The following is an 11,653-nucleotide window of genomic DNA, read 5'->3' as shown; positions in this document are numbered from 1 at the left end:
TAGAATCATAGTCAAAGGGTGTCATGATTATATTTGAGTTATTCCATGAGTAGATTCCTAAATCAAAGTATCACTCTGTGATTAGAAATAATTACCCATGGTTCGCACATCGTGCACCAAACATAGGTTGGAGATTATTGTATTAATATGTGAAGAGGCAAAAATATTCATCTTTAATTGTGATATTCAACCTCTCTTTAAGTCATTTGATAATCAAACTATGAGGAGATTACGAGAAAGTGAATCTGACTTTAACCAAATAAGTGGTTCTAGAAGGTAAACAAAGCACATTCTATGTGTACTAATGCTCATTCCAATGTATTCCAAATTCCCATTTATATTATTCATGATAATTACGTACTTATGTCATATCGTGTGGATTACCATGATTTAACGAGGAGTTTTCAAAATGTTAATGACAACATTCACATATTTCAAATGCAATCACAAACAAATTTCCAAACGATACAAATTGCAATTGTTAAATGTTACGGAGCAATGGCATTGCAACAAACTCAATTCATTCAAATTTTCGTTTACATTGGGATGAGGGGGATGATAGCATGGGATTTGCTATAGTTATGGGGTGGTCATGGTGTCACATCTATATAAACGAGTTTAGCAATATCATCACATTAGGATAAACATGATATTTTCTTGCTTATTTACATTATTGATGTATGTAATCATCATTATTTATTACCATATGCTCACAGGTATGTAGGTATAAATCCACCAAACTATTAGAAAAAGTACGTAAGAATATTCATTGGTTTGTGCTCATTTGATGACATATCACGACTCACGAGTAATGCAAGTCTCTATTCATTGACAAAAAAATGGTTAATTTTTGGAATGTATTGACAAAAATATAATACCACACAAATTTTGAATGTATGTTCCATTCCTATATATGTTGAGTAGAAACACTAAGAGACATTGCTTGTTGAAATAGAGCATCACGAGGCAATAAATACTACATTAGTTTAGATTTGAGTGCACGAGTGATACGTTATGAAGCTGACATTTATTGAGAAGACTATAACATGGTCATAGTTATAAGTTATAACAAATTGTTAATCTGAATACATAATTACAACAAACTGTTAATCCCAATACAGCCGAATTTAGCACTCACACACTTGATCATTGCAAAGCATGTATGATGTGAACAATAACGAGTTCATGGGCAATTTAGTCAAAGTTGGCAAATATTGTTTATGCAAGTAATAACACATAATGCGCCATCCATATAGAATATATGTTTTAAGAGGAAGACAACTAGCAAAAGTTAAATTATTTATTTGTCCTATTTCCCTCTCCCCACTTGAATCTCTCCCTTGCACTTGATTGTTGAAATTCCGTATTTAAAAGCTCAAAGCATAATGATGCAATCTCTAGCTATGACCACGCATAACTTTGGTCTCAATCTCTCCTCTCAATGGCCTCAAGCCTTAAACTCGTGCCCATTCCAACAAGGAAGCCTATGTCTCTAGAATATCCATCACGAGTCCCACATAGAAGGCACTTAAGTTGCCTTGAATGCCAACCAATTGAAGTTCTATGGTAATCATAGTGTCCCCTACGGTTGGGACAAGGGATTCATCAACCCCCGTTAGTTATAGTGAAGGAGCAAAAAGGTTTGATCTTGTAAAGTTTGGCCTCAACATGACGCAAACATGCTTCAACATTTAAGATATCTCAAGGATATAAGTCCAAATGTTAGTAGCCTTCAAATTGAGTTTTTGGGAAGCACGTCGAGACTCTCTCTTCATGTTTTAGGATTCACGGGAAGCTCATATGGAGACTCTCTCTGCAGGACAAGCATCGGGTGAGGGGAGCTTTCCTTCAAGGGGATGGCTTGAGAGAAGAAAGGTTCCGGATTCTCGTAAGGGATTCCGTATTCGGGTTACTGTGTCAGGCAAGGTAGCGAGTGAGCAGGTCATGTTGACACCGGATCTCTCTTCGTCACGTCAAGCCAAGTCAAGCTTAGTCAAGTCAAGTAAAGTCAAGATAGTCAAGCAAAGTCAAAGGTAGTCAAGTCAAGATAGGCAAACGTAATCAAGCCAGGGCAAAGCTAAGACTAGTCAAGTCAAGTCAAGAGAAAGTCAAGCTCTGGTGGGTGAGAGAGAGAGAGAGAGAGAGAGAGAGAGAGAGAGAGAGAGAGAGAGGGTTAAGGATCTTTGGAAAGAAAGTTTGTCACCATTGGCTTGAGAGTAGGGGCTTGTCATTCTTATCACATGGGTCACAAGATTGTGTGTGTGTGTGTATGTTCTGTTTTGCTTATAGCAAATTTATCAAAGCAAATATCGGAAAAAATGGGATATTTCTAAAGGCTTCTCCCCCCCCCCCCCCTAAAGCTGCTGCATTATAGAGAGGGAGAGAGAGAGACAGAGACAGAGAGACAGAAACAGAGCACTCTGGCCATGGAGAGGTAGCTTCCTCTTCACAGCCATTGATTCCATATCCTCTCTCTGTCTCTCTCTCTCGCTCTCTCCGGATAATTCCCAAGCTGCCATTGTTTAGGTTCCATGGAGGGCTCTCTCATGGCCTCTTCCTATTCTTCACTGTCTTCTTCTTCTTCTTCTTCTTCTTCTTCTTCTTCCAGCTATGCCCGCCTCCTCTCCTCCGCCGCTTCTCTGCGCAGATCCAACCCTAGGAGCTTCCACAGAGAAGCTTCTGCGCGGGTGAGCTGCAGAGATCTTCCGAAGGTGAGGCTTGCGAGCGGCTTAGGGGTTGGGAGCGGTGTAGGGTTTTTGGCCAGCGGTCTAGGGTTTGGAAGCCGTTTAGGACCGAGGAGAGCATCGAGGGAGCCACAGAAGCCTCTGAGGAGGCGTGGAGTCCCTCGAGCCGAGGCAGGGAGCATTGACGCATCATCATCTTCTCCTGCCGACACAAATCTTTCCCCTCCATCGCCAACTAAGTTTTTTGGTGTGGATACCATCACGCTTAAGAAGGTAATCCCTCTTGGGCTCATGTTTTTCTGCATATTGTTCAACTACACCATCCTGAGGGACACCAAGGACGTGCTTGTCGTGACCGCTAAAGGGAGCAGTGCAGAGATCATCCCTTTCCTGAAGACATGGGTGAACTTGCCCATGGCCATCGGTTTCATGCTTGTCTACACCAAATTGGCTAATGTCCTCTCCAAACAAGCTCTGTTCTATGCATGCATCTTGCCCTTCATCGCCTTTTTCGGAGGCTTTGCCTTCCTTCTCTATCCTCTCAAGGATGTCCTTCATCCAGTTGCCTTGGCAGATAAGATATTGGCTTTTCTCGGTCCTAGCTTCCTCGGCCCTGTTGCCATCCTAAGGATCTGGACCTTCTGTCTATTTTATGTCATGGCAGAGCTATGGGGGAGTGTGGTTGTCTCAGTTCTCTTCTGGGGGTTCGCCAATCAGGTATTCATATCTACTTCTTGTTATATGCTCTTTGTAGCATTAGTTAGAAATGTTATGAAGCTTTATGTGGCACAATTAATATCCTGTAACTTAACTTCATTTGGCATAGACAGTTGTAATAATTAAATGTATATACATATGCAGATTACCACTATAGACGAAGCTAAGCAGTTCTATCCGCTTTTTGGCCTCGGGGCTAATGTTGCACTGGTGTTCTCTGGTCGCACAGTCAAGTACTTCTCTCATTTGCGAAGTAATCTGCCAGACAATGTGGATGGCTGGGGATTTTCTCTGAAAGGCATGATGAGCTTGGTGGTTGTCCTTGGATTTGTTATATGTGGTATCCATTGGTGGGTTAACAAGTATGTGGTGAATGATCCTTCATTACCCAAAGCAGAGGTTAGAAAGAAGGTGAGTGTGCCCATCATCAGAACACTTCCTTTGATGATCGTTAAGCTATGTAACACTATAACTAGGCATCTATCTAGTGGTTCATCTATAATTCGTTTGATATTTGCAGAAGGAAAAACCGAAACTTGGTATGATTGAAGGTTTCAGGTTCTTGTTGACCTCATCGTACATACGTGATCTTGCGACTCTCGTTGTTGCTTATGGTATTAGTATTAACCTTGTGGAAGTGACATGGAAATCCAAGTTGAAAGCTCAGGTATAGACCAAGTCTAATGTCACCTATTCCTTTTTACAGATACCCTTTATATTCCTCATTGTGCTTTGCAAAATTGTCTGATTCCCAACTTTGTTTTGTTTTTTTCTTAAGTTTCCAAGCCCAAATGACTACTCTTCATTCATGGGTGACTTCTCTTCGTATACTGGAATTGCGACATTCAGCATGATGATCCTAAGTCGTTTTATATTCCGTAAATATGGATGGGGTGTTGCAGCGATGATCACACCTACTGTTTTACTTGTCACTGGAGTTGCCTTCTTTGCTTTAATACTTTGCAGTGAACCATTGACACCTTTTTTGGCTAGCTTTGGATTGACACCTTTGCTTGCGGCTGTTTATGTTGGTGCTCTTCAAAATATCTTCAGCAAGAGTGCCAAATACAGTCTTTTTGATCCATGCAAGGAGATGGCGTACATTCCATTGGATGAAGATACAAAGGTATGCATGATTTTGGGAATGAAAGGTGTGCATACATCATTTGTGATCTCAAATGTCATTGTTTCGTTTGCAAGTTCTTTTGATCCTACTTTATCATATCCTTTATAATAGCATTCTGATAAGCTGAGATGTTGCATGGTGAGTTTGCTAATATATTTTATGTTTTGGATGACTTGTTTCAGGTCAAGGGTAAGGCAGCCATTGATGTTGTTTGCAATCCATTGGGCAAATCAGGGGGTGCTTTGATCCAGCAATTCCTCATCATTGGTTTTGGATCTCTTGCGGCATCGACACCGTATCTTGGTGGAATCCTACTTGTCATTGTCGTTGCATGGCTGGCCGCTGCCCGATCATTGGACAAACAATTCACCCCTCTTGTCCAAAAAGATCTCAGAAGCAAACTTCTTGAAGGCAAGCTGTCAGCTATATCTGCAGCAGTGCTAGGAAAATACAAGCAGAAGCCAGAGGTATGCATTCAAAATTTGATACATCTTCTTAAAAATAGGTAATAGTTTATGAAATATGATAATTGGCATGATATTAGTTAGTCACCATATTTGCCAACTCACTTGGAACAAAATGGAATTGGCCTCATTATATAAGAGACTTAGAAATGGGAACTTGGATTGTGGTAGGTAACATACCGGTTCGTGAGCGTGTTGAATGAGCAAGGATTCATTGAAGGACGATATGTTCCCGTCCTTGACGGGAAGCCTGTGGCCTCAGGTGTAAGTGAATCTGCAGTTACAGAAGCTAGTCTACCGACTGGCGCGATCGAAACAGAAGAAGAGAAGTCAAAGGATGTTGATGTTGATGGTGGTTCTGGTAAGGTTTTGCCCGCTGAACCTGCATCTGCTAATTAAGGCGTTACTGTTACTGTTACTGCCATTGGTTATTTCCAGTCCCAAGTTTGAGGCGGTTGTTTTAGGATGATGGAGAAAAACGTAGAGTAAATTTTTTTAGATCTAATAATCTGTTTGGCATAGCAGCAGATGGAACAATATAGATATATATCTGCCCCCCTACAGACAGATAGTAGATTAGTTTGTAGCAAATTTTTTGCTCTCTCTCTCTCTCTCTCTCTCTCTCTCTCTCTCTCTCTTGCCATACAAGTTTCATAAGAAAAATAAAGAGAAATTTTCTCGGTGTACACATCGGCTACGCTTTCTTTATATTTACTTCATATAGTCCAGAGTTTATTTTTTCATTTCATGTCTTGATTTTTTATTGCCCGTTAACTTTTGTTTAAGTTTGATAAAAAAGTTTTATAATTTTGATTGCGTGAAAATGGCTTGAATGGATGCCGATACTTAAGGGTGAGGGACAGTAATATTTTTGAGTGTATACTTTCGATGTATTTGACTAATTATTCTGCCAAGAAGACTTGATATTAAGTTAACCAAGCATAGTTTTGTTTCTGGAACGTGGTTAGTATCTATACAGAGCCCAATAAATTGAAATATGCTATTGATCTCTGTTGTGATAACCTATATGGTTCATTTGTTGCTAGGTTCTACTGAATCATTTCATGTCAAAATGTTTTCAGATTCTTTGTTGATATGATCATTAATGAAATTTTTAAGTGGATTCTGGTGTACTGAACTAATTGTTGGTGGAGCTTGCATGGATAAATACCCATTAAATTCAGCTAGTGTCTTTGATATAAAAAACGTAGTGTATGACGGCCATTTTCAGTAAAGGTAGCAATCAGGGATTTCTGAGGAGCAATGCTTCAACTAAAGTTGAAAGCATGGTAAACGTGTTGGATATGTGCATTGCAATTATTTATCATGTTTTGCAATGAAACGTGTTGGATATGTGCATTGCATATATTTATCATGTTTTGCAATGAATGCATACGTTGAATTCAGCAATTGTAATTTCATATTGATTATGCGCTGTATGTATACATTATTTTATATCTCGACCTGAAAAGTTGGGGCTCGTAAATGTCACCCAATTCTGAAAGCTTGACTAATTGATTGTCTCGAAGCCCCTCAACTTGATCCATGAAAGTGGGTATTTTCTCGAATATGGTTCCACCCATTTTGGTTGATTAGCTAACCAGGGTTTCAAAACGTTGTCAAAAGTTTTGAAGCATTGACTGGCTGTAGAGGTTGCTATATTACTGGCTTTAATGATAATTATTGTGCGAGTAGGAGAGAGTGAGACAAAAATTCACTATCATCCTCTTGAGGTAAAAGATGCGACTTACGTGACCAAATCAAAACATTTTCATATATTTTGTGGAATTGGCAAGTGATATGCAAAGACTTCACTAGTGGGCGATGCAGTGGAGAGTGCAAATTGTGATGGAGATAGAAATGGGTGAAAAGCTAGGTCAAGGCTGGAAATGTGGAGGAAGCAATTTTGAATGTGAATGAAGGTGGCGGATTGTTGTATAATTCCTGACACTGCTTACTTGTTATATGCAAAACATGTGTTGGTGTAGTCTATTTAGATGCCAAATCATGATACTCGTGAAAAATATGGGTTTCCTAGTTGATTCACTAACATGAAGAGGATGTTGCCTAAATTTGGATGTTACTGCTTTGGAGAAAAATATGTTTTTTGTAGTTTGGTGTGAGTGGGCCTCTAAATCACTTCGAAGCCATATGTGATAGTGATTTTGCAAAAAAGAGACCAATTCATCGAGGAATCTATTGACGCATCTTAGCACAAGCGTAATGCATCATGCTCTCCTCCAAACCACTCCTATCTTGCATCTATCCAGGAACGTAACTTTTACACTTCTGAACTTTTCAAATGATTCCCATGTAATTCGAGAAAGTTTGTGTGGGCTTTTCTAAGTCTTAAATATGCACACCACAACCTCTTCATAAGCCCATGATATTTTAATGGGAGGTTGTTTGGTCAAAAGAAGAGGATGGTGTTTGCATCTTGATTTTGAAGATATTTCATGAAAAAGCAATTTCAAACATTTTCAAACTCTTTGAAGCACTAATGTGGCAAAAGGTATATTTATGTTTCTTGAGGTAACTCATGAATCATTTATTCAATCTAATGATCATCTATGAGAGTGAATATCCTTCGTTAGCACCAATAACGTTGGTGAAACATTATGAAGTTCCATCTCTCATATGCAAGAGACTATCACCTTCACCTCTTCATAGATATGAAAATTGCATGAATATATATGTTCACTAGATACTTTTAAATTCATTAACAATGTTGCCAAACATTCTGAGTTCTATTTATCGTATACAAAAGACATATGACCTTGTAGGTGCAAACAAATTGCATGCATATATTCACTTGGTACTTTTCTCTTCTATACATATGTAAAGGTATTTATGGAACACCATAGCAGATGTTCCCTCGAAGTCTACAAAGTGATAATACAGTAATCTAACAACTTGCTTATCTCTTTCCTTTCAAACGATAAGCTGATCAAACGGGCAATTAGGCTTTTGAAAACTTGATTCTGTATCCTCTCTTCCGATTCCCATGCCAACACATACGGCACTCTCCATTACAAATCCAGCTAAAACATTATTGTAAGATAACCAACGACGTTTATCTTACAGTAGTTAACATTATTGATCTCCCCCTTTATGTAAAGGTTAGATCCAACGTATAGTGGCATGAAATACATACAAAATGATAAAGTGGTACGCATGTATTTTTGACATGATATCCAATACTCCTTGGTATGATTGTACACTAATGCTCCAACTTTTTCGAAGTTCAGAATATTGGTGAATTATTAGTCACAACCATCTACATATGAGCAGTCGACATGAGTTCAAAATCTCCCTTGCCTTGCCAGCAAAATGATTACAAAAGAAAATTCCATTCCAAACCAAAATCATTCGGAATTTAAAAAATCATTCAACAATATGAGAAGTCTCACATTCCTTCCCATCTTGTTCCAGGATTGTTCCACCCCACTAAGATACACAAAGGATGAATCGACAATAGAAGTGGAAGACAGGGGAACTTGACAAGGGGACAAAGTAGGCAAGAAACAAAAATAAATTCTCCGGTGACTCTGCAACCAATGTAGTTATGATTTGTAACTAGGCCCTTGAGAATTTCACTCTCATAATTCCATTTGGAATATATATATATATATTTCTCATGGCTCCACTGGAGGTATATGAATGCACATCTCTTGATTTTCACTCATAAATTGATACATATATATAATATATACACACACACAACATATTAATATAAGGTGGACAATGAGGGTATATTCTGTATCAGTACACACAAAATTTTCAGAATGCACCTATACATGCCCCCTTAAATCCAGTTTCAACCAAATTTACATTCAAACTTTACACTCAGGGCTAGTGGTTCGACGTCCATAGAAAATGAGCATAATTTGCTGCATAATATGAGTTCCCTGGGTCTGAACTAATTGCCGCACGGTATGCCTTCTCGGCTCCTTGAAGATTGTGCCGGGCTAACCATAAAAACGATGCAAAACGGGTGATGGCATTCCCATCGGTTGGATCGCTTTGCACAGCTCTCCGAAATAGTTCCTCCGCTCTGGAAGAAAAACAAAAAGAAATTTCCATTAAAAACTCAAAACACCTGACAATTTGATCTACCAGGGGATCAAAAATTCACTATAAAGTGTGTTAATTCCATTTTGTCTTGAAAAAAACTGTCTTCCTGGGCTAAACCATGGATGGAGGACACATAGCACAAACCTATCATGGTCTTTCCGCACCAGAAAGAGGAATTGGGCATAATTTGCGAGTAACATAGTGTTTGTGGAATCCTTGCTAATAGCATACTGATAAGACAGATCGGTCCGATCATAGCAAGAGTAGCTATCATCTTCCGTCCGAACAGTAAACGGAGCCACAAATCTTTTCATGGTTTCTCGATCTAGGGACACATGGTTTGAAAAGCTTGATGTTACATCTTTACTGAGCGCTAGAACTGTAGCTTTCTCATCCAAATCGTCAAACTCAACCGAGCAAAGCTCATCGAAGGCATGTGCAGCAGCCGCCATGCTGGCAGACATGTCCGATCCGGACAATGATATGTCCTCTTCAAATGAGGATTGTGGGTTGTTTGATGATGCGAATCTCGCATCTTTGGGAGTGATGGAAGATGTTACCATTGCAGAGGTGAGATCCCTGGGGAATTTATCATCCGCAGTGTATCTGGCAGGGACAGTATTCTTATTCAATGGGAATTTAGAATCCGGATCACCATCTGCCCCTCCTGCAACTCTTGGCCCACTAATCCTCCCACCTCCACCTCCCGTTCCGATCCACCCACTGTCTCCATATTGACATGCAGTGTCAATATTAAGAGAAGGTGAAGAGGAAGAGGAAGAGGAAGAGGGGGAAGATTGTGGGGACTCATAGAAATCACTCCCGAATGATGTAAGAGTAGCAGGTTGAGCCCAGACAACACCAGGATTGTGAAGTTCCGACATGGAGATGGACATGGGAAGATTGTTAGACATAGAGAATACAGTGAAATCGGCAAGCAGGATCATAATTAGCACCATAAGCTGTGGCGTGCACGAGAAGACCTGCTGAAAGAGCCATAAGAAAGAGGAATGCATCTCTCGATGCACCTGATTCAAGAGACCCTCTACGTCACGCTGACAGAACTGTTGGTGGATCTGCAGTGTGTGGCTCTGAAGGGTCCTCACCATGAAAACCATGGATGAGAAAGCATTGACGAGCGAGCTTCCGAGCTGATTTACACCTGAAACAAAGCTGGATTTGGGCGATTCTGACGCACCTTGGTCATGCCTACTGCTCTTTTGCTTGCGTTTTAGCATCCGCAAAGAGAAGGGCAATCCCGATGAAGTGGCATATGCAACAGAACTCCCCTGTTCAAGGTTTATTCTATTAATGTTTCCCTGTCTCTGGCCTGACCTTGGTCTCGATCTGCTATCCCTATTCTGCACCTCGATTCGGCAACCTTCCACTGAAGAATCAGAATTGATGACAGATTGATCTCGGTTCCGCCATAGTTGCTCATCGCGAGGGAGGACTTCCCGATCAAGGAAGTTTTGGAGCAGCTTCTGAGAGTCAGGGTCGCCCCCAGAGTTATGATTAGGGTTAGAGAACGCGTGGGATGAGGCGGAAGCAGAAGCCTGCAGCTCACGAAATTCATGCATCCTAGGTGATCGAGGGGGCAGATCAGGATGGAAAAGGTTGAGGCTTGGCGTACGGGAGAGGAGTAAGGCAAAGCGGAGGGTGCAGGAAGACGAGGATCCATGGCGGCGTGAGGGATTATTTGTGGGCGAAAGAGGTTGCAGAGAAAGGATCACCTCCACACCCATTCCACCCCCTACCGCGTAAGCTACCACGACGATTACAAGCAGTAAAGATCCGTTTCTTTCGACTTTTGGACAGGGAGAAGGTATTCAAAAGAAGCAAGGGGGGATGGTTACAACAGAGGATCCATGTCCGGCTCTGCAGAGGAGGCTTCTGCACACAGAGGAGGGGGAGCTTCTGCGGTAGACAGTCATGGCGATGGAGGAGGAGGAGGAGGAGGAGAGGGAGAGGATCTGCAGAAACGGCAGGAGCTGCCGGCGAAACGGGAGAAGAAGAAGATCAAGAAGCAGCAGGAGGAGGAGATATGAAGAAGAAGAAGAAGAAACAGAGGTTCTCGAAAATAAATAAATAAATAAATAAATAAATAAATAAATAAATAAATAAATAAATAAATAAAAATAAAGAATAAATAAATAAATAAATAAATGAATGAATGAATAAATAAATAAATAAATAAATGAATGAATGAATGAATGAATGAATGAATGAATGAATAAATAAATAAATAAATAAATAAATAGAAAGACTCGTAAACAAAAAGCAAACATAAAAAAGAAGGCAAAAATAATAAAACAAACACAGAACTAATAAAAAAGTAAAAATATAAAAATTGAAAAATAGCTACTAAATCGGACTCTCAATGTCGCATTCCACGTGGCACTCACTTCCCACGTGCCCTGCCACGTCAGCGCGATATTTCCCTAATCCCTGGCTGACGTGGCGGATGCCACGTGGACGATCAGGCTGACCTGGCTCTCCCCCCTATTTTACTTGGTCTGCTTCTTTCTTCCTCCATTCATTTCATTTATCTGGGAAAAATATCTCAAACCTCTTCCTTCCCCCTTTTA

General features: G+C 40.3%; 2 protein-coding genes across 2 annotated transcripts; one reads left to right on the top strand and one right to left on the bottom strand.

Annotated features, from left to right (window-relative positions):
- Positions 1-2,356: 2,356 nt before the first annotated feature.
- LOC147853671 (ADP,ATP carrier protein 2, chloroplastic-like) lies at positions 2,357-5,734 on the top strand. Its single transcript, XM_087332043.1, has 6 exons — positions 2,357-3,401; positions 3,546-3,812; positions 3,922-4,068; positions 4,180-4,527; positions 4,710-4,994; positions 5,163-5,734. The coding sequence occupies exons 1-6, from the start codon at positions 2,532-2,534 to the stop codon at positions 5,388-5,390; spliced, it is 2,145 nt and encodes a 714-aa protein (XP_087188169.1). The 5' UTR covers positions 2,357-2,531; the 3' UTR covers positions 5,391-5,734.
- Positions 5,735-8,288: 2,554 nt separating this feature from the next.
- Positions 8,289-10,889, bottom strand: LOC147853670 (uncharacterized). The gene is made up of 2 exons (XM_087332202.1): positions 9,210-10,889; positions 8,289-9,045 (listed from the first exon to the last, which is right to left on the bottom strand). The coding sequence occupies exons 1-2, from the start codon at positions 10,808-10,810 to the stop codon at positions 8,844-8,846; spliced, it is 1,803 nt and encodes a 600-aa protein (XP_087188328.1). The 5' UTR covers positions 10,811-10,889; the 3' UTR covers positions 8,289-8,843.
- Positions 10,890-11,653: the final 764 nt, after the last annotated feature.

This window comes from Azolla caroliniana, unplaced genomic scaffold (assembly GCF_043228905.1).
Source record: "Azolla caroliniana isolate FFs.n. ecotype wild unplaced genomic scaffold, voAzoCaro1.0.p SCAF_16, whole genome shotgun sequence".
In the NCBI taxonomy this organism is placed as follows: Eukaryota; Viridiplantae; Streptophyta; class Polypodiopsida; order Salviniales; family Salviniaceae; genus Azolla; species Azolla caroliniana.
The sequence above is the reverse complement of the archived record's forward strand: the minus strand, read 5'-3'. Positions and strand labels throughout refer to the sequence as shown.

Excerpts from the sequence above, each read along its gene's own strand:
- LOC147853671 (XM_087332043.1), top strand. The coding sequence starts at position 2,532 with ATGGAGGGCTCTCTCATGGCCTCTTCCTATTCTTCACTGTCTTCTTCT. Across the intron at positions 3,402-3,545 it reads TCTGGGGGTTCGCCAATCAG|ATTACCACTATAGACGAAGC; the intron begins GTATTCATATCT and ends ATACATATGCAG. Across the intron at positions 4,995-5,162 it reads AATACAAGCAGAAGCCAGAG|GTAACATACCGGTTCGTGAG; the intron begins GTATGCATTCAA and ends GGATTGTGGTAG.
- LOC147853670 (XM_087332202.1), bottom strand. The coding sequence starts at position 10,810 with ATGGGTGTGGAGGTGATCCTTTCTCTGCAACCTCTTTCGCCCACAAAT. Across the intron at positions 9,046-9,209 it reads GTGCGGAAAGACCATGATAG|AGCGGAGGAACTATTTCGGA; the intron begins GTTTGTGCTATG and ends TTTTTCTTCCAG.